This window comes from Sesamum indicum, linkage group LG5, assembly GCF_026168435.1.
Source record: "Sesamum indicum cultivar Baizhima isolate 11 linkage group LG5, ASM2616843v1, whole genome shotgun sequence".
In the NCBI taxonomy this organism is placed as follows: domain Eukaryota; kingdom Viridiplantae; phylum Streptophyta; class Magnoliopsida; order Lamiales; family Pedaliaceae; genus Sesamum; species Sesamum indicum.
This window is the reverse complement of record NC_142661.1, coordinates 12,285,623-12,308,454: the sequence shown is the minus strand read 5'-3', so window position 1 is coordinate 12,308,454 and position 22,832 is coordinate 12,285,623. Positions and strand designations below refer to the sequence as shown.

The window sequence follows — 22,832 nt, the reverse complement described above, 5'->3', positions numbered from 1 at the left end:
TACACTCCTTGAAATTATGTTTTTATTATATTTTGGTTTTAATTTATGAATTTTATATTACCACTTCCGCTTGCGCATTTTTAGGCCAATCCACTTGCATTTTTTGTTACCTTTAGAAACTAAGCATAGACACCTAGTCCAGGATGGAAACCGATACCTAATTCAATGCCTTAAACTAAGGTCATGAGACGGTAAATGAAAGGACCATACCTGTATGGACTTGAGAGCCTAAATGTTCAAACAGAAATTCACCTAATCTCTAGTGCTATGGACCATCGCTAGATGACCACCCATGGCGACAGGCTTTCTCAATTAAGGGTTAATCAAGAATTATTAACTAAATTAGATTTAATTAATAATAGTGTTAAATACTAACACAAGTCTAGCTGAAAGGTAAACCTAAAGAGTCACACACAAATCACTGGGAAGGAACATGGAATTAATTTGGAATAAATTCCACAAGTAACTAGATTACTTACAAATGAGAGTTCCATTTGATGGAAAGCCCAAGGATAAATTAATAGAATTAATTTATAGTGGGCTTGTCTTTGTTATTTAAGAAGTTGGACCTTATCAATTAATAAAGACAATGAGGGCTTATGTATTGGGCTCAATTGGATGGATTTTTATTAAAATTAAATTTAAATAAAAATTCATCGGACTTGTATTTTTATTTGATTAAAATTGGCTAACATGATATTTTTTGAGCTCATGAAAAAATTTTATGGAAGGAAATAAACTAGCAAATTGCAATTTTGGAAACTGTAATTTTAGCCATCTTTTTGATTTGGGATTAAGAAGACATGTCATATAGACAAATTGTATCTATACACATTCATTTACATCTATACAAGGTATATATTTTATATTGTCCATAATTTATCAAGGAAAGATTATTATTACACAATATACAAAACAAAATTTCCTCTTCCTCACTTGCACCTCTCGGCCACCCCCTCTCTCTCTTGCTCTTAGAGCAAATTTTTTCTCTTGTTCTCTTCTAGCAAAGAGAGCATTGACCGATTCCAGTATGGTGTAGACAAATTAGAGGGTTCCTGCATTGGAGCCTCAAGTGAATAGCGTTTCAGCCGAACTCTAGAAAAATGAAGATATCATATTTCTACTTTCTTTAATTTTTGATTTATGTAGTTTCACCTCAGCCTCATGTATGTTTATTTTATCTATTTACATATCGAACACTTTGGAACTCCAAGATTACACCCCTTGGATCTGTTACTTTACGCTTTAATTTTAATTTATGCATTTCTCTTACCGCTTCCCCTTGCGCATTCTCGGGCTGTACCACGTGATCCTTCACTAGCGGGGGAGAGGGTAGAAGTCCTTAGGGTTGCCTTATTAACATCTCTAAAATCCACACACATGCACCATCTTTTACCTAAACAGGGGATAAGCACAACATTTGATTGAAGGGATCATGTGGTACGGTCTGGGAACGTGCTAGCAGAAGCAACAAATAAAAAAGTATAATAACAAAAATTAAACGCCAAAATTAAACAAATCCAACGGGTGTACCGTTGAAGTTCCTGGGAGTTCGATGTACTAAAAAAAATAAACATGGGGCTGATGTAATATCACTAAAATCGAAAAACACAAAGGGAAAAACAATACCTTCATTTTTCAAGTTCGCTTGAAATGCTCTTTACTTGAGGCCCCAATGTAGCAACCCTCTAATTCGTCCACACCACATCGGAGTCGGGTTCTCTAAGTCCTCTTTGCTAGAAGAGAAGAAGAGAAGAAGAGAAAAATGCACCTAGTGCTAGAGAGAGAAGGGGTGGCCGAGTGCAAGAGCTTCAGAGAAGAGGGGATTTTGTTTTTAGTGTAATAATGATTATAATTATATTTCATATATATATACCTTTTTTATAATTAAGAATGTTTCTAAATTCATTCTATTATCTACAAGGCATATTTCTCTTTATTAAACAAAGAGATCCCCAAAATGGCTAGAATTGCACTTTCCAAAATTATAATTTGCTAGCTATTTATTTCCTTCATGGAATTTTTCATGGGCTCAAAATAATGAGCTTGGTCTATTTTTACCATTAAAAATACAAGTCCAATGAATTTTAATTTAGATTCAATTTAATAAAAATCTAATTTATTGAGCTCAACTTGTATTTAATCTAATTAAATACATAAGTGCAAATTAATCTTATTATTTAATAAGATCCAACTTATTAAATTATAAGGACAAGCCCAATATAAATTAATATTATTAATTTATTCTTGGGCCCTTTCCATCCAATGGATCTCTCTTTGTAAGTAATTCAATCACTTGTGAAATTAATTCCAAATTAAATCGTTATTCCTTTCTGGTGATTTTTGTGTAACTCTTTAGGTTCACCTTTCAACTAGACTTGGGTTAGTATCAAACACTATTACTAACTAAATTCAATTTAATTAATAATTCTTGATTGACCTTTAATCAAGAAAGCCCGTCACAATGGGTGGTCATCTAGCAACGCTCTATGGCACTAGGGACTATGTGAATTACCCTGTAAATATTTAGGCTCTCGAGTCCATACTGGTATTTTCCTTCCATCTAACGTCTACCGTCTCCCGACCATAGTCTAGGGCATGGAATTAGGTGTCCGTTTTCATCCTAGATTAGGCATCTATGCTTAATACTTAAGATCGCGTTACGCCAAGTTTCTCAACATAGGAACTTCATTTTTCTATTCGATCAACAACTATGGCCACAGATTCATAAAGCGTGAACGTATCTCTAAGTGCATAGGAGATACCTCTGTCACATACTGACAGGGACGAATCCTCTTCTTGGAACTCACCGCCTAGCTACATACTCCGACTGCACTTGACAAGGCTTATGATGATCATGTTTGTGACACAATCACCTCTCTTATAGATCCTAGATACAGTCATCGTATGCACATGACTGTCGTGATTCTTCAAGTCTAAGGACTACTCCCGTACTATCGAAGTAGGGGACTTAGTCATACCGATCAGCCTCAAAGGCTTCCATATGATGATCCCCACGAGTCAGTTCAATCAATTGACCACCTTGTCAACTAACCCCTGAAATTGCATAGACGTCCAACATCTATCGCCGGTGAAACGCAACACTCATCCAGTGTATGTAATACTTAGTGCAAATCTTAGTAAAACTCTTGATAGCCAGTCTCGAGGTCCTCGTTTTGGAATATTTCAGACCAACCCTCAGAAGTTTGTTTCATAGCCGCCATTTAATGCGCAACCCGACTACATGGGTTATTAAGTGGTCTGTGGGCGTCTGTTGTGACGTCAAAGCAATGCTTAATGTAATTTGGTAAGCACAATAGACACATGTGCTAAAAATGAATACTTACCATATTCGTCGAGATAATATTGCTTAAATAAAGATTACTTGAATGGTTCTTAAAAACCACAATCTAATTGGTTTTTGGTGACCTATTCCAACATTGATAACCACTAGGAAAATTGAATCTCCTTAATGTGCCCAGCAATTCCTTTTCTGGACCAAAATATCTCTCATGAGGGAAATATAGATCTAAATTCAAGCTACGCAACATAACACTAGGATCAATTCCAACTAAGTCAACACTTGACCACCCAAAAACATCCACATTTTACTACAAGAAAGTGGTTAGTTGCCTTGCTAAGTCAGGGCTGAGCTAGGAGCCGATCCTGGTAGTTTTGTCTAGCTCTCTTGGGACCAATCAAATACTCAGCAGCTCTTTTATAGGCTACACACAGACAGGAACTTCCTTTCCTTACTCGTCCCATTGGGTCGGGGGTGGTCTCTTTTTCATATCTTTCTTCCGATTGAGCTGGGGAAGGTCTACTTTCATATATGAGCTTCCATTCATAGATTCGACATAGCATTATCATGTTGTGTATTAATTGCCTTTACTTACCTCACTCTAATTCTAATAGAAAACTTTATTTTCATGTGATAGGTGGATACCACCACCTGGAAGGCATTCGGAATAGGTTGCCCTAGGATGATATTGTAAGCTGAAGGCATGTCCAATATAAGGAAGCAAATCATTTTAGTTTTCCTGTTGGGCTCTACCCCTAAGTATAGGGGGAGCAGGATCTGTACTAGGGGGTATATCACCTCTCCTACAAAACCATATAAAGATGTATCTACCAGCTCCAGCGGGGTATCACTAAGCTATATCTACCGACAGACCTCATAAAATAGGATATCTACCAAAATTCCAGAATCTACAAAGATATGTTTTACAATATAATTAGTTAAAGTAGCAGAAATAACAAGAGCATCATTATGAGGGGTGAACTCCTTGTGTGTCAGCAAATCCAAAGTGGATACTAGGATCCTCTGCTGTTACTTTGCAATTAATCTCCATGACTACTCTGGTAGCACGAGCATGCACCCGTTTAGCTCTCCTGGAGTCCCCATCAATAGGTCATTCTATTATCATGTGGATCACACCTTTGGCTAGGGTGTTTTTGGGCTCTACTCCTCGCAGAAACCTTCTCCCTTCTATGCCCCCTCTTGGTGGGATCTGCATCCCTCTCCTCACGTCGGTAGGAGCCTCGATGGCTGGAGTGCTCCCCCCTTTTCTCACATTGTCGTTCCTTATCAACATAATCTTTAAGGTTGTTGGCTTGAACAAGTCGCCCTATCTCATTCTTAGCTGGTGACTCTTGTTGGTTTTGTGCCCATACTCCCTGCGATACCTACAAAAATATTTAGATTTAGAAAGCTAGGGTCCCTCCTAGGAACCTTCAGGCCATTGCAAAGCATAGACCCAGTCTATAGCCATGAGAATCCATGATAGACTGGTTATGAGTAGGGTGTATGCTTGTTCTTGGGGTCGAGGGGATTAGATCGTCCTCTGGGTTCCCCTCTGCTCCTGGGAGATGAGGGTCCTTCATTGTCCTTTCTTCTATCGGTTGATTATCTCTTTTGTTAGCCGGGTCGTCTTCTAAATTTATATACCTGTCCGCCTGAGCTAGTTAGTCGTAGAAGTTGGAAACAAGCTTCCTAGCCAAGGATTCGAATAGAGGTCCCCCTCTAAGTCTTTGCGTGATATCACTGATTAGTACCTTCGGGTGAGTGGTCGAGACTTCTGAGATAGCTTTGTTAAAGTGCTCAACATATGCCCTCAATGTCTCCTTCTCACTCTGTTTCACTCCAAAGAGGTTGATGACTGAATTTCGGCAGTTCTTGCTGTTAGTGAACTAGTATAGGAAAAGAGAGCTAAACTCTATGAAAGATCTTATTAATCCAGTTGGAAGCTGGTTGAACCATTATTCACTAGCAAAACTAAGTGTAGTAAGAAATACGTGACATTTAATAGACCGCCCTAAAATGAGTAGGGAGCTCCTCTGTCATGATGTTAGTGCTAAAGGGAATGCCACTTTTTAAGAGTGGGACTTCCTTCCTTACCCCTTGGTGGAATTCCATCATACTTCTCATAAGGGGGTGCCAGCTCTCGGAAGGCCCTTGAGGAACTACCTCCTTGCTAGTAGGCTTGGTGGATACAAGGCCCTTCTACTAGAAACCAATAGGAACTTGCTCTTAGCTGCTTGCCCACCCGATGCTCTGCTATTTTCCTGCTGGGATGATTGACCTACTCTACTAACTTGGGAGCCTCGAAGAGTTGCATTGTGATCTCCACTATGAATTATCGGAGCTGCTCACTGAGAAGTGGGTTGATGGCAGCAGGTGTAGCTGTGGGATCGAAGGCTAGGTCTGGGCATTAAGTCTCCCTTGGACTTGCTCTAAAGGTGGAATAGTGGAACACGCTGCAATAGGGAGGGAAGTGTTTCACTCAAAATACCCGTTGTCACCCCCTTATCTGAACATGCCATTTCTAGTAAGCTCAAATATTTCCCACAAACGGCACTAATGATGCATACCGAATTTCTAGTGCACCACAAAGATTAAAGAATCCTCGGCGAAATCCTAAGATTAATGGAGAATAACTTGCTGAACATAGATTAGCATTATGATGCATAAGTTAGTATTGATTTACTAAATAAAATGAAGGGAAAACTCAAAATGATTTGAGGATAATGGTGAAATATAATGATAAAAGTTATATAATTGGTCTAAAGTGCAACAAATGAGCTAAAAAGTAGCTAAACACCGAGAGAGAGAGTTGAGTGTGTGGTAAGAGTTCAAGTATGAGAGTAGATGTTACCAAATGATTATACGGAACCTCTATTTATAGGCCTTCATAGAGCTTAATCCGGAGTGTAGTTAGTTGAATCCAATGGCATTAGATATCTATGTGAGTAAGCTAAATAACATAAAAAGAATATCGAAATTTGGACTTATTTTGGAGTTATGGCCTTTTAATTGAGTCTTGCCCTATTTGTCCGAGTTTTTCAATATTCTGTTACGTGTCGATTATCAACAAGGTTGCCATCGGATGGATAGGAGCCTGTTGGAGATATTTTAGAGTGATATGTTTCAAGATATTGGCAATTTGTATAATGTGTCCGCCTAGTTGTTTAATGACGTGTCGGGCTTATAATGGGGTTCCTTGGATCTATTAGTTTAGTAAAAATAAGTCAAAGACTTTGTGGGCCTTATCTACCTACTCATAGGCCAACCAATTTGGAGATCAATTAGACTGATAGGTATGGTTTGGGACGGTCAAAGAAATGTATCATCAAGCTCCATAAATCTTATTTTATTTAAACAATCTAAGAATTTGTTTTTAACATTATTAATTCTAAAAATATCTTATAACATATATTTGAGCTTAAAATATTTTAATAAACTTAGCGGAATACGAAAAGTTAAAACTCAAATCGAATTTGATCGAATCTAAATAATTATATAATAAATGTAATACATTTATCATATAATTGGTGTACAATTTAGAAAAAATAATCAATTACATTTATAATAATTTGTTTAAATCAAATTTGAACGGGTAAAAATTTTGTACGAAACATCCAAAAAAAAAAAATTGAGAAAACGAGTAAAAGTAGTAAAGACAAGAAGTTGACAAAAGAATCGCGGAAAGAGGAAGTGCTTAACTGAGAACATTTGTAGATTTTACAGCACGAGGAATTTGGAACACACTCGCTAGTAAGAGTGAGGATAGATCCCTAAGTACTGTATTAATTTGATAAAAACCACTGTCAGATCTCATTGTTCTTACACACGCAAACCCAGAAGAGTGTCTGTCTGAGTGTGTGTATATACATATACACATATATATAGAGAGAGAGAAAGAGAGAGGGGGGGCAGAGGGTGAGATGAACTGGAGACCAGGGACTTGCTTACGGTGCTGCTTGGTGATTTTTGCAGTGGTTTCTGCACTATGCGTATCTGGACCGGCATTGTATTTTAAGTTGAAGAAAGGTTTGAAATTGAAAGGTGTTTCTGCTTCTTGTGCTCCATGTGTTTGTCATTGTGCCCCTCCTCAATCCCTTTCTCAGATTGCTCCTGGTATGTCCTCTCTCTCTCTCTCTCTCTTTACTTTGTCTTTCTTGGTCTAAGTTTCGGTCTCTTTGTGGGCTGTTTTGTGCTTTTAGCTTCTGGGGTTCTTGCAGATTTTTTCAATTTCTTGATTATCTTCTGTTTCTGGCTTTAAGTTTTTTGGCATCCATGATAAAGTTAAGTGTTTGATAGTTTCTGTGCTGTTTTCCTTGATGACCTCCATGTGTTCAAACATGTCGAGACTGCTGCTTTGTTTTCTTGTCATTTGGTTTCTCTGCAATTGCGTAGGTGAATAGGCAAATCAATGTCTTTAACCAGTTACCTCACTCTTGTTTGGGGAACTATACTTCCATGACATTGTAATTCTGTTTTCAGCGAAGTGCTCATTCTTTGTTTCTTGCATTGACTGCCCTGTTTGTTTGTGTTTTCCTTTTCAGTTTTCAGTCAAAAATAGGCGTAAATAAGAGTAAATTTGCTGCCGGAGCTACCTAAAATAGTTGTTTTGTGGTTCTTCAATGGACCGCTGTGTTGATAATGGTGGGGAATCTTATGTTGCCCACGCCTATGAAATCTCTAGGTTGGTAACTCCATGGTGGAAAAGTCGCTTGATTGAACCTGAATCAATTATACGAAAAGTATAATACAATTATCGTGTAATTGCATGATAGGGTGAATAGCAATTTATTCTTTGTGATATTGAACATGAGCACATTACCCCCTATTAAAAAAATATAGCAATTTACTCCTTTGTACTTTTTCAAATGAAGCGATTTACCTCCTTATGCAGGGAGGTAAATTGCTTCATTTTAAAAATTATAGGGGGATAAATTGTTATATTTTAAAACATATAAGGAGGTAAATCGCTATTTTTTTTCATGAGTGGGTAATTTGCTCATTTGCGATATCATAAGGGGTTGCTTTCATTTACGATATCATAAGGGGTTGCTTTCATTTACGATATCACAAGAGGGTTGCTTGCATTTTTCCCTTGTATGATATAAGTGTAGAAGAAGCTCCATATTGCAGTACAGTTTCCTACTCTTCCTCATCATAGGAATTCTACGGAGGTGAATAAGTTGCAGTTATGCAAGCGATGACTTCTCTTAAGTATCATGCATGACGTTAGACGGCAGATTAGTACTAGTTTACAACAATTTTTAGGTCTTTTGCCTAAAGAGTAACTTTTACTCACACTCTTATCTTTTGCATTTGGCGACCTCTGAAAGATCTTTACTCTCATTTTTAAATTGGATAAATTACATAGGGCTCTCTTGAAGTTTATCATAATTATAAAAAAAAATTCGTTATTTGAAAAATTACAAATAATTCATTAAAATAAAGATCGTCTAACAAATATTCCTTAAAATGGGCTGTCGGCAAGGGTATTTGGTAAACGGTCATTAACTTCGGGAGAGTATTTATAATTTTCCAAACAACGAAAGATACTTCTAATTATGACAAATTTCAAGAGAGCGTGGTGTAAAATACCAATCTAAATTCCATTTTCCACTATAATTTCCTACTATTCAATTACCTAATGGGAATTGTGTATAACTTTTCTTTTTCTTTTTAAATTTATCAGTTGCATTATTATTTACCAAACATATGAAATTGAATCATTTGGAAAATCTCAATTCCTATTTTACTCTTTTGGTATACCAAACATAAAAATGATGTAATAAAATCACTCCTTTTACCTGAATTCCGTCCCTAAATTCATTCCTTTCCCACCCAAATCCGACCCTTAGGGAGCAATTGGAATGTAGGAACGGAGCAGGAACGGAATGAACATTCCCAAATCCATTCCTACATCTATGATTGGTATGTTAAAAGTTTGCGAATACTTATTCCCTTAGATGAGGGGTTAGCTTTTCCCTTCGTCCAACACGATGGAGTTCAAGTTATCCTATCTTTTTTTTTTGTATTAATTTAATATTTAGTTTTAATTATTATTAAATTTAAGTACTTCTTGTGTCTAGTATTGTGAAATAATTGTGTATGTATGGTGATAATATTTAATTATTTTTATTAATTCAAAATATTTCTTTCATGAAGTATTGGAAAAGTAATGATGGATATGTTATGATTGTACGTAGTAGTTTATTTGATTGTTCGAATCAATTTTTTTTTACTAGCAAAAAAATATTATCTATATGTTTATTGAGTCAATAAAGTATTTCATATATAAATAAATACATTTTCATATATAATATATATATATATATATTGGATAACATATAAGATGATTTATATATTGCTTATAACTTTCTTAAGCAATTCTGAAAAATATACTACTAATATACAATTAAATTCAACATATTAAATAAAATATGAATAAGTTATATTTTAGAAAAATACTAAAGGACAAATTTGTCATAATATACTTTAATTATATCACTAATCATTGTTTCTAATATGAATTATGTGAACGGAATTAACTAAAGAAAAAGACAATTTTATTACCTTCTAATTTATTGTGTATACCAATCATAGGAATACTATTCGAATTAAATTTTTCCCGTTTTTGTTTCATTCCTAAATTAAATACATTTCCACTTAATTTTATTCCTACATATCGATCATGCCGGGAAAGACGAAAAAGATAAAGAATAAAGAAGGAAAGAATTCATAAGGCTGATGTTGAACTAACAGCCTCATTCTTACTGAACAACCTACGACATCAAATCTCAAATGAACATTGTTTTGTCTTTCTGGTGAAATTTTCTCATCTTTCCTTGTACGGTTCTTACCATCTTCTCTTATTTGATTACACTGCTTGTCTGATTACAAGGTGAAAGTTATGGTTTAATACAGTCTTGTTGGATTAGAAAACTCAATTCTATTAACATTTTCCCTTCTCTTCTTTCGTGGCAGGCTTGGCTGATCTCTCTGTTACAGGTACCGATAGCTTGCATTTCTCTCTTTCTCCCTCCCCCGTCCTTTCCGGTTGGGGGCGGCCGCTTATAGCCCCCTCCGGTTTCATGAATTTTAGTGAAGACACTGCAAAAGTTCTAGTAAACAATTTTCAATGACAGATTGCGGAAAAGATGACCCTGATCTCAAGGAAGAGATGGAGAAGCAGTTTGTGGACTTATTGTCGGAAGAGCTAAAATTGCAAGAAGCTGTAGGCCAAGAGCACGCCCGCCATATGAACATCACCTTGGGGGAAGCAAGACGGTCGGCTTCCCAGTACCAGAGGGAAGCTGAGAAATGCAATGCTGCCACAGAAACTTGCGAGGGAGCCAGGGAACGAGCTGAGACGCTGCTCGCTAAAGAGAAGAAGATAACTTTGGTGTGGGAACGACGAGCTAAGCTGCTTGGGTGGGAGGGTTAATAATGATAACCGGAAACCATAGTTTCTATGCTATGTAATATGAATCGACTAAGTATAGATATCTAGAGAGTGTTGAAGTTTGCATTAGTATCTTGTTATTTTGTTCAGTCCTCTCCCACTGCAGCTGAGTTGAGTTCAACTTGTGTTGACGACGAGCACTTGTTATTTCATTCGGTCCTCTCCAACTGCAGCTAAGTTCAACTTGCATTGCAAACAAGCACAATTATCTGTGGGGATGATTGAAAAATTACATCTAGTAACCCTAAAGTTTGCTTTTACATAAATTTAAATTCGTCCCAACTTTTTTTTAATATTAACAAATATAGTGATTTCTGACTAACGGGGAGCTTATTTGTCAAATAGAAACAAACTTCAATAATACTAAATATAATTTGCAAACCACAAGAAATCCGCGTTTAATTACACCAAACCTCGGAAGAAAAGTGCATAATTCCCTTATTTGTGAATGCATAACAAGAATTGGGTTAAACCCTCAAGGGAAGGAAATAGAAGAAAATAAAGCATGGACTTTCCTGAAACGTTTTATTCATAATTTTGCAACCAAGAGAATTTCTCAAGATAATTACTAGAGTGCTATTTTCAATTGGAACTTAGGGTTTGAAACAGAAGAACTAACCGGGCTAAATTCAACCATACTAGAAATATTCTGAAAGATAAAAACAGATTACAAATAGATACAGACTCTTGATGAAGAGTTTCAGTTTTGCAGCTTCTTCATGATGAAAAGTCGCTAACAAAGCTTTTATCATATACCTGATCCAAAAGAGTAATCATCAAATCCAAAGTCGCAATTTGGTATGGTTTCGTCTTGTTCCTACACATCAAGAAAACACGGTATGTTAACATAAATAGAAGTCAAATGATGTTCAGGATACTGCAACAAGAAAAACATACGCGCTATTGACCAAAGATCGTCTGTGCATTGTCTTTTGAGGAGACAAGATGTTTAAGTCCAGGAATAATAACAAGAAACAACAAGACCACAATGGAAACCAGATGTAGTGAACTTCTCTATACTGGTGCAGATCTCACTCATTGCAGATGTTAGCCTTTGAACCGAATAGAATGAAAGAAGTCTCTCAGGAGTGAAACAAAATAATTATCGTACCCGTTTGATCATAGCATTCATCAGTTCATCCAACGAATCATAACTTTGGGGAACATATCCACCTTGCAATTTTGGGTGCTCGAAAGGGAAGTCATCATGCGACCTCGTTCTTGGTTCTGTTGCCGACTTTTCATTTTCATTCTGCTGCAGAAGATTTGAAGCACTTCCAGTTGATCTGCCGTTAATGAACATGTCCATCTTCTGGTTCAAGATTCCGCTATTCTGGTCCAAACTCCGGCCCAGAGGAGACACAATACCGTTGCCCGGAATATGAGAATTCAAGGAACCAAAAACATTATTTGAGCTGTGCGCATAGTTTCCACTCTGCTCTTCCCACCTTTGGCTAGGCACCTGATTCATATTCTGTATATCGCCCATAAAACTTTCCTGGCACTGCATGTCTCTTGAATCTTCAAAAGGTGGTAATGCCATGGCCGAAGAAAACTCAATAGCGTTGTTCTGAAAGTAAGAGCCATTTGAAGAACTATTGTCTCTCGAGCCATTGAGAGGCAACTGACTGTGGAAAACCTCAGTAGAAAGCAAAGGGTTTGGCTGCATTTTGGACGATTCAAGCGCATTCTGCCAGTTCTCATTACATTTTCCAGGATCCAGCAAATTGGACGAACTGGAGACACCAGCATTGAAGGATTCTGCATTAAAAGAAGCCATGTTATGAGTAGACTGATTTCCGAATCCTCCACCACCCAGCACTTGCTGGACGTTCAACATCATTGGACTATTTGTGCTACTGTTCATCAAGTTGCTTGAGCTACCAATTGCAGCTGAAAACATTCTTGAGTCGTCAATACTATTGACGTTCGCACTTCCTAAGGCACCCTGGCTTGGTTGCAACTGATCAAGTTCCAATGATGATGGAATTCCCTGAAATAAACTTGCATTTGGACTTGCAGGTGAAAGGGCTGAATGCATTTTCCCGAGTGAAGTGATAGAGCTGTTCAAGTTTTGAGTTTGGCTTGGCTGGATTAGTGCAGATGGAGTAAGGTTACGAAGATTCACATTAGCAGGACTGTTTAGTCTACCAAGCATGCCACCAGTTGTGAAAGGTGATAAGCCTACATTTGCAAGTCTTGCTCCAGACAATGTTCGAAAGTCTCCAAGCCCATCCAGTGAGCCCATACGCATGAAAGGGGAATCCTTGACCCCAAGAGCAGCTGCCATGTTTGCTTGCTGGGATGCAACTGAACTAATTCTTTTCAGGTAAAGCCTATACTTCTGCAACAGCACAGATTAAGAATTATTTTAAGTTCAATAGACAGATTCACTTTTCATCCATCATTGCTCTATTGTCCTTTTTCAATGCTATCGAATAAACTCCAACAGTGTTAGGGCCTTAAAAACCATCCATATTTGTTGGTAAGATTTTCATTCATGAATAACTAAAAGGTAGTCACAGAGTAAATTGATGGATCGGTATGTGATTCGAACAATGCAAATACGGGTGGTGGATATGTTCGCATTTAAAGCTTGCTTTTTATTTCTATCAGCATAGTCCATTCACGTAGTCTGACCCAAATGCAGCCTAACATGCTTCTAGTCCATGATTATTCCAACATGTAACAAATAAAAGATAATTTGACTTAGGTGGGGAAAATAAAAGGCAGAGAAGGAGAAATTTAGTGCCTGGAGATGGCTAGCCACGTTTTCCCGGGTAAGGCCATCCACATTCATCAGGTCTAGAATCCTTTTGGGAACAGCCTCTGCATTGAGAAACAGGATATAAGAAAATGGATCAGAGTTTTACAAAAATAAGCTGAAAAAGTTCACACATAATCCAAACGCATTGAGTTATAAGAACTCACTTTCAATTCCCAACTGATTCACGGCTGCAACAAACTTCCTATGAAGCTCTATGGACCAGACAACCCGAGGCTTTTTCTGCGTCCCGGGGTCTTCACTTTCATTTCCATTATCTTCACTCTCATCTTCCTCATCTTTCCTCTTTCTGTTAAATCTCCCATTCTGATCTGTATCTCCTGTCAATGGAGAACCATGAACTTCTCGACTTGCCTGATGAGTCTTGACTTGATCACCAGATTTGTTCTGATTTTTTCCATCAAACTTTTTTCTCCTAATTACATGTTGCCATATGTTCCTCAGCTCCTCAATCCGAACAGGTTTCACCAAATAATCACAAGCACCATGAGTAACCCCTTTCATAACAAGCTTTGGATCACTGTTTGCTGACAGCACTGCGACAAGAAAGCATCAAAAGGTACTCCAAGATTAATAGCCATAATAAATATGGTCAGTGTATGTAATACACGTCTTGCAGGCTTAGGTAAAAGACTCAAATCCCAGAAGAGACGCGATGGTTAGCTGATCTTGACAGTCCATATAAACATAACAAGAAAAGAACAAGGAGATGGGAAACGAGCGTGAACTTACTGATAACAGGTAGATCCATTTCAAGACCAACAAGTTCCAGAAGCTTAAAACCATCCATGTCTGGCATATGGACATCACTGATCACCAGGTCAAATCTCTCTTTGTTTTCCCTCAACATCTTCAATGCCATCCTAGCCTGACTCGTTGTAGTGACTGTGAAAACCATTAAATTATTCCATGAAAACAGTGAATTTAGCCCTTTACCATGACCCACATAGCCGGCCTCTGATTTCAAAACATGACATTCTCCACCATATTCTCTAGGCCGGATATTATTCACAATCCTAGACTACATGAAGGAAAACAAATAAAGAGCACGGAAAATTTTTTACAAGATAAATAGGCCATGAATCGGTATCTTCCAGAACAAATAACATAAGATTCCAAAGGAAGCTTCATGATTCAGATTCTATAGTTGTTTGCAAGAAAATTAAATTTTCCAGTTGCAGCAAATTTCAAACTTAATCATAAAGAGGGCCACTTTTACATTAGAACCTCTGAAATGCCCAAAGAAAGTAAAATTAGGACAGTTGAGCAATTTGAGCACTAAAATCCGCAATTCTTGCATGCAATGTACAAATTATTACTATGTTCAACTGTTCGGGAGTACTGAACACGACAACCTCAAATATCTAAAATTCCTAGAAACATAGACAAGAATTGAAAATAAATAAGAAAGTATGTTTAAAAGATTGGAGAGCCATACAATCTCATCAAGTCAAAATCCACATCGATGTAACAGTTGTACTGTTATACAGACAACCAAATAACATAAATTAGCAGAAAATTCAACTCGAATATCAAGAAACCACACAAATTCAAGAACTGCTGAAGGCAAAACAGAAAAAAAAAAAACGCACCATGGTACTGGCATTTTCTGAGCAGAGTGTCCAACAACTTTAAGCAAATTGGGTCATCATCAACAGCAAGAACACGCATCCCCACCGGAAAATTCTCACTATCACCCCTAATTTCCTCCACAGTCATTGTTGCGGCGGCCCACAATTCCAAACCCCAAAACAGCCAAGAGGAGGAGGGAAAAAAGAAACAGACTAAAACTCGAGTCTTTGACCCCCAAAAGTCACTTTCTTGAAGACTTCCACAGAAAACGCAGATTCAAAAAGTCTTCCTTCAATATCAAGAATTCAAGAATTGACTCGAGATCGCAAAGAAAACACAAAGTACACCTTCTGTGCGTGTGTGTAGAGATGGAAAGGGGGCAGAGAGAGAAAGAGAGACAAGAAAAAAGACTTTAATTGAAGTGAGTAAAAGCTGTACGGGTGGACAATGATGGTGATGGCCAGAGCATAGTGAATGGTTTCAACCCAACAAAACACCAAATCGTATCAGTTCCTCTCTTTCTTTTTTGCTAATGCCACTCTCTCTCTCTCTCTCTCTCTCTGTATAGATTTCTTTTGTCTTTTGCTTTTTCTTTCTCTCCCCACCTTTTGTTAGAGTAGTGATTTGTGACAAAAGGTGTATATATTAAACAAAAGAATATGGATATAGATATAGATAGATGTGTGTGTATTCATGTGTCCACTGGATGTGAATAATGGAGTCAAATAATGGAGCCTTTGTTTATAATACTCTGCTTCCAGCAACTTTTCTCTCTCCTCTCTCTCTCTCTCCCCCCAACTCAGATGGAGCCGAAGCATGCAATTTTGGAAGTGGAAGACTCATTGGGAATTGATTCAGTGTTTCACATGTCCACCAAGAACTTCAACACAGTTTTGAGAAAAATCTTGACCAGTCATCAAGCCCAAGACTGTCTAAATGCATTTCCCTCACGTTGTGCATTTGACCTTGCACTTAAACTTACCTTAGTGAAAACATACGTTTCTTTTGGAAACTTTGAGGTTCTCTTCACAAATGATGTTTCTTGAAATTCCTTCCCTGCCCCCCAAAAACCATATGGGCTAGGTCAGAATGGTGGCAATCCACTCGGGGTATTTTGGACTTTTCAGTTGGACTTGGGCTGACATATTGCTAGGAACAATCTAGGCATCAGAATCTTGGTAATAATTTAGGACATGAATGCTAATGATACTCCCATTTTTCCCTTTTGTGGGAATCATTTACAGTACAAATTTACCCTATTTGAATAATGAAAGGTGCTCAATGTGTGGTTCATTTTTGAATATATTGACTTTTCACATTTAAGTAGCTAAAGAAGTCTAAAGGTAATTGTTTATGCCTACCATCCATTGACATGATGATGATGATGATGATGATGATGTGGAAATTCAGATTTGGATTGCGTTCGATTATATTTGAATCAATTTTGTAATAAGTATAATATATTTATAGTGTAATTGATGTATTTTAAAAAAAAATGATCAATCACATAATAAGTGTATTATACATGTTATGTAATTGGTGTGATTGAACCAAATTAAACTTGAATGAAAGTTTTTCGATGACCACGACGATCGGCATCATTTGTTTTGTTGAAATATTTCTTTGCCATGATTATGTAATTAAAAACGCATTGAATAAGGAAAAAATTTCAAATAATTGCCTATTTATAATTTGTTACCATTTATTGTTCAATTTGCTATTATTTATAAAACTTTTTTTTTTATTTAAGTTCGTCCGTTGTAGAAATAGAATTGTATTTGGGAAAACTGGACTTTCTTTTGTTGTACCTGTGGTAAGTTAAAATTGCTTCTAACACAAACCAACCAAATAATTATAATATATTAGGATAATAGATTTGTAAAAAAGATTAAAGATTTAAATGCATAAAATATGTTTTAAAAAGAATGTTAAAAATCTCCATTTATTTTAAAAATAACCAAAAAGAATCTCTCTCTATTTTCTTAATCGTAGCTCAATCGTTTATCTCCGCTAAATCTAATTAACGGCATTAACTTTTTAATAAAATGGTCACTATACCCTTACTTAATATATATTATTTGTTATTTTAATAAACGTTGGATCTTTTTTATTAAATAATGATCGTCAGATCTAATCAATTAATTTTAACAGTTAGATTTTTAAAAAATAAAAGGTATGAATTCAAAAAATTATTTATTTTATATTATATATAAATAATTCAAAAATTATTATTATTATATAAAAAAAACCCTAACTCCCCCGCACTTTTATTATAGCAATTTTATACAATTAGGGGCATTTTGAGTCAATTCAAGACAAAAAAATCAAAATACACAAAAAAATCAAGTCCAAACATACTTCAGGCACATGCGTCCGACCTTCCATTACTCTGTAATGGAATTGGGGATTTAGTCTATTTCTAAAATACAGGGGGAATTTTAGCTATTTCAGAAAAATACAAGGGGGTAAAATGGAGTTTAGTCGAGATTAAAAGTCATCACTCGTTGGAGTTACAAAAATATGCAAATCATTGTCTATAAAAGGGATAAAAAGAATTGTATTAATGATGTCTTAACCTAGTAGTAGAGACTAAGGCTGTCTTAACCTAGTAGTAGAGACTAAGGCTGAGGTTTTATGAACATAATAATATGGATTCAGGTATTGATTGAATTAAGAGTTATTGTAATATGTGTGATAGGTCATGTGAGTTATTATAATTTGTTTATAATCATATCAATGTAATAATTGAACGGGAATCACTTTCTAGAACCAATATGCTTATTTCATCTGTATATGTTTATGCCGATTGTAGAACGGACCATAATATCCAAAGTTCTGACCACTATGTCTGCTTTTACATTTTGCCATTAAAACTTTTTTTTTTTTATCAACTTATCATCTCAACTTGACTAAATTTGTATTTTGCCATAAAAAATATGCATATGGTTTTTAGTGTTCATTTAAATCTGAATTTGTTACAGAAATCACTATAAATTTTTACTCAAATTTCAAGTCTAATAGAATTGAAACTTATGCCTTTGAATATAATTAAGAGTGTGTTTGGCTGAACTCATAAGTTTCTCAAAACATCTTATAAGATGTTTGAAAGCTTATAAGTTCCAATAAGATAAAAAGTTAAATTTTCTAATTTTTTTAAGATCTAATTAATTATATAAAATTAATATGTCATAGACAAAAATATCCACACACTCTCTTCTCTCTCTCTCACACACACACACAGACACACACTCTTTCTCTTTCTAAGATTTTATTTTTCTTTTACTATTTAATTTTTCTAACATTTGAGAAAAAGATAAAATACTTTATTATTTAATAATAAACTATTTTAGTTAAATAAAAATGAGATTGATCTTGATATTATATTTATTGAAAAATATAAATTTAAAATATTATAAATTATACGATTAGAAATAATCTCGACTAGCACGAATGTACATATATTATTTTTATTCAAAAGTTTAGGTAATAATTCGTTATTTTTTTTACTGTAAAAAGATTATCTATTAAATTTTTATTTAGAATTAGACTAATATGTATTATTTATAAAAGTGTTTTAAAAAAATTTAATATATCAAGAAATAACAACTTATTTGATTCGAGTAGTATTATGCCCATTTTAGTCATTTTACCGTAAAATACCTTGTTATGTCGAACATTCTAATATCTGATAAAATATTTTCACATCTTATAAAATTATAAAATATCTTATAAAATATATAAGCTTATAAATTATTTTAAAAAAAGTTTAGCCAAACAGCGTCTAAGTCATCTATCAATCTTTTATAAAGACTTGAAACTTAATGATTACTTCTACTTTGTGGACTATCTATCATTTTTAATACTTAAAAGAAAAAAAAAACATAGAAGAGTATAGATCACAACATAGTTAATATTCAGTTGTCATCCAAAGGTACAACCAAGTACAGCAGGGCTGTTAAACATATGGTGAAAGGTACCAGATTCCTCCACCTTTCAGTATCTCATTGAGCCACTTATGCCTTATTTGGTTTTTTTTTTAATAAATTTTAAAATTAAGAAAAAGCAAAATTTCAAAGTGACAAAAAATTGATTTAAAATTTAAAAGTAGTAAAAAAAAAGTATTAACATTTTTACTATAGTTACATATACTAGTAATTTAAATTTAAATTATTTATAATAAATAATTTATTAAAATATATTTAAAATTAATTAATAAAAGATTATTGTTATATTAATTAATATCTACATTTGATATAATATATAAATTTTAAAAGATGAACATATATACTGTTTTTTCATTGTGATCTTAATTTGATGTTTTATTTAAACTATAAATTTATAAAAAATATATATTTTGTAATTTGATATTTAAATATATTTAAAAATAAAAAAATTATTTACTTTTCAGGAGGGATGAAAATGCAAAAAAAAATCAATAAAACTACAATTAAAATATGTGCATTTAATTATGATAATTCTCCACATAATATAAGTATATTTTATCAATTTATAATAAAAAATTTTCAAAGTCCACACGAGGATCATGCCTACTTGCACCACCCACGAGTGCACTTCACCTTGCTGTTAACTTCTAACGAAAGGGGGGATTTTTCGCAGGATTTTAGAAAACAAAGTATTCTTTTTTGCCAAATTTAAAACATAGGGGGATTTTTAGCCGACTCTTGAAAATATAGGGGGCAATATGCAATTTGCCCTATTTTTTCATTTTTGATTTTCAATTTGCAAATAATGAAAGTACAATTATATTTATTTTTATTAAAATATTTTATTATCATTCTCATCTCAATTATTACTTTTTATATGTATTTATGTACGAATAAAATCATTTCAATCATGAATGTTATAAATTTATAAATTTTTTTTATAATACTTTGATATGACATCACTAACAATTATAAATCAATAAAATATAACTATTAATTTTATTTGAATAAAATATATTTATTAACAATAATAACATATCATTTTTATCAACTAAAAATAATATATTGATGTGACAACACTACCAGCGTAAAATACACTCTAACTCGCCGATTAATCCAAATATTTTTCATATTCATACAAAAATCTGTACAAAATTGATACTACACGTTTCTCATTATATAATAACAGATAAATTATATCAGCATCTTTAAAGTTAGATTCAAATACAAAAATATTCCCTATTTTATATAAAAATATAATTATATTTTTTATAATTATAATTATAAATACAAATATACCGTACATAAAATATATTACATTAATACCTCTAAATGTAATATACTTATATTTTTTAAATATAAAAAATATTTATATATTTAAACCTAACTTCAAAAGTATCGTCTAATTTATCTAACAACAAAAAACAAAACCAAACATGTCCTTTCCTCTTCTCCAGCTTCCGTAGGTTAGCAGATTGGTGGGTCCCATTTCGGGACTTGGTCCAATATGCTCGAATCATGTGAACCTTTACATGAAAGTAGCCGCTGGTACAAGCAATATTCTTTTTTTTTTTAAAAATAAATAAATTCAATATTATATAATTTAATATATTTAAATTTAAATACGAATTTAAAATATTGATATTCTACATCAACAAATAATGAATATTGATACTTCTAAACAAAGAGATAAAATTCCACTGTAAAAAATAAATAATAAATTTAAATTCGTAGAACTCAAACACATCGTCTCTTAATACAAATAATATTCCTACTTCACAATTTGCGTAAATTCTTGCCAACAATACTCAGTTAACAAATATTGTACACATATCATATGATACGTGATAAGCAATACTTAATTAATAGATATTTATAATATTTATTTGAAATCTGACAATTACGTTCAAGTTTATCTATACGTTTTGATTTAATTTCATACACATAAATAATTATAATAATTTATTAATTATTGTTATTGTATTAAATATTTATATATCTATCAATATAATAAATTCGTATGTATATTAAAATAAGTGTTAATTACAGTTAGATCCTTTTTAAAAAATACATAATTATTTTTTTTTTTAGAAAAATTTTAAACTATACTTGGATCCCTCTCGAAAATTCTTAGTTTACAACTACATCCCTTTCAGTAAGAACTGGACGAAAAATCGTGAAATCAACTAAATTTACATGAACTTTCAATTTTCTTCACCTCTCATTAAGAATTTAATATACAAATATACCTTAGTATACTGTTATATGTGCGAGGGGTTAAAATAATATTTATATAACGTTAAAATGGTGTAATTGTAATAAATTATTGTTCCTAAATTATTGCTATTGGATATAAACTAGTTGTTGGTGAATGGAAAAACTAACTATTTTGTTAATAATCGGGATAATTCATTTACATCCCTTGATCTATTGTCTATTTGTACAAACCACCCCTATCTTTTAGATAATTACACACACTCACCAAAATATAATTATCACTTACACAAACTACCCCTTACTTTTTTAAAAAATTTCACATACACTCCCTAAAAGTATCAGTGATAGTTTCTATAATTATGTAAAAGACAAGGATGGTTTCTGTAAAGAGACCATAGATCAGGGGGCGTAGATGTAATTATCCCTTAATAATTTATACAAAATACTAAATGAGGTGCAAAATTAGAAGTTTAAATATGAAACTTAAAATTACAAGTTTATAACTTTTTTTTCTTTTTTTTCCGCTGAGTTCAAAAATTTCGTCCCAACCAGAAGAGGTATAGTTGTTAATGGAGAAATCTTATAAGGGTGTAAGTGTAATTTTAAAATTTTTGTGGAAAAGAGTATTTATTTCTAAATGTAATTAATCCTAAAAATAAGCTGACCCAAATAATTATTTTATAATATTACCATATCCATATAGAATCCAATTTCATGTTTTTGTGCCCATTTATTTATTACAACTTTGAAGCAGCGTCTATAATTTATCTTTTTAAATGTAAAATTTAAAATTCGCGACGTTATATCATTATTTAAAAATTATAAAATTGATGTTGCGCAAAAGCAATGAACACAATACAATTATAATTTATCATTTAATTTTTAAATGTAACAAAAATAATTATAATTCTAAATATATCACAATTTTCTCACTAGCTAAAGAATTCGTCTCACCAATAAAAAATGCAACCTCCCAAATCTCGACTCGAACTCGAGCTTGGATCGAGCCAGCTCGAGTTCAATATACTCTGCTCATAAGCTTGCGAGTCGATTTTTTATTTTTTTTATATTATAAATGTATATTTTTTAAATTTTTATATATTTAACTTCATATTTAATACTATTCAACTTTATATTCAAAACTAATCATATATTATAATTATTAATCAATATCATATATTTTAATTTTAGATAATAATAAATTATGGTACTCTTGTTTATATATTTAATATCTATATAAAACATGCTTAATCAACAATTAATAAGCTTCAATATTATTTTGTAAATAATTATTTAATAGGGTAAATTACAACCACGTCCCGTGAGGTTAGACATAATTACAAATACTTTCTCGTTGTTTGAAAAATTACAAATAGCCCGCTCAAATTAAAAATAATTGTGTAGCCTCTAAGCTTATGTCAAAATTTGGTGATTCTCATAAAGTAATCTAGAGAGTATAATAATAATAATAATAATAATGATGATGATGATGATGATGATGGTGACGGTTCAACAATTTTAATTATTTTTATTGTTATTTTATTATATATATAA

At 33.5% G+C, this 22,832-nt stretch overlaps 2 protein-coding genes across 3 annotated transcripts; one reads left to right on the top strand and one right to left on the bottom strand.

Annotated features, from left to right (window-relative positions):
- The first annotated feature begins 6,998 nt into the window (after nt 1-6,998).
- Nucleotides 6,999-10,912, top strand: LOC105162290 (uncharacterized). The gene is made up of 3 exons (XM_011080295.3): nt 6,999-7,417; nt 10,283-10,306; nt 10,444-10,912. Exons 1-3 carry the CDS (start codon nt 7,225-7,227, stop codon nt 10,740-10,742), a joined length of 516 nt encoding a protein of 171 aa, XP_011078597.2. The 5' UTR covers nt 6,999-7,224; the 3' UTR covers nt 10,743-10,912.
- A 359-nt stretch (nt 10,913-11,271) lies between these two features.
- Nucleotides 11,272-15,915, bottom strand: LOC105162291 (two-component response regulator ORR23). 2 transcript variants are annotated; one of them, XR_016065497.1, is made up of 6 exons: nt 15,138-15,915; nt 14,278-14,430; nt 13,692-14,081; nt 13,513-13,589; nt 11,658-13,104; nt 11,272-11,577 (listed from the first exon to the last, which is right to left on the bottom strand). XR_016065497.1 is itself a non-coding variant. In XM_011080296.3 (6 exons), the coding sequence occupies exons 1-6, from the start codon at nt 15,262-15,264 to the stop codon at nt 11,509-11,511; spliced, it is 2,049 nt and encodes a 682-aa protein (XP_011078598.1). In that variant the 5' UTR covers nt 15,265-15,914; the 3' UTR covers nt 11,272-11,508. The 2 variants fall into 2 exon arrangements, 1 of the variants encoding a protein (XP_011078598.1); XM_011080296.3 differs by having other exon boundaries at nt 11,872-13,104; nt 15,138-15,914.
- Nucleotides 15,916-22,832: the final 6,917 nt, after the last annotated feature.

Bases quoted from the DNA above. Each gene is read 5' to 3' on its own strand.
- LOC105162290 (XM_011080295.3), top strand. From the start codon at position 7,225: ATGAACTGGAGACCAGGGACTTGCTTACGGTGCTGCTTGGTGATTTTT. The intron at 7,418-10,282 runs GTATGTCCTCTC...CTTTCGTGGCAG, and splicing joins CCTTTCTCAGATTGCTCCTG to GCTTGGCTGATCTCTCTGTT. The intron at 10,307-10,443 runs GTACCGATAGCT...TTTCAATGACAG, and splicing joins GGCTGATCTCTCTGTTACAG to ATTGCGGAAAAGATGACCCT.
- LOC105162291 (XM_011080296.3), bottom strand. From the start codon at position 15,264: ATGACTGTGGAGGAAATTAGGGGTGATAGTGAGAATTTTCCGGTGGGG. The intron at 13,590-13,691 runs GTGAGTTCTTAT...TTCTCAATGCAG, and splicing joins GAATCAGTTGGGAATTGAAA to AGGCTGTTCCCAAAAGGATT. The intron at 13,105-13,512 runs GCACTAAATTTC...GTGCTGTTGCAG, and splicing joins ACGTGGCTAGCCATCTCCAG to AAGTATAGGCTTTACCTGAA.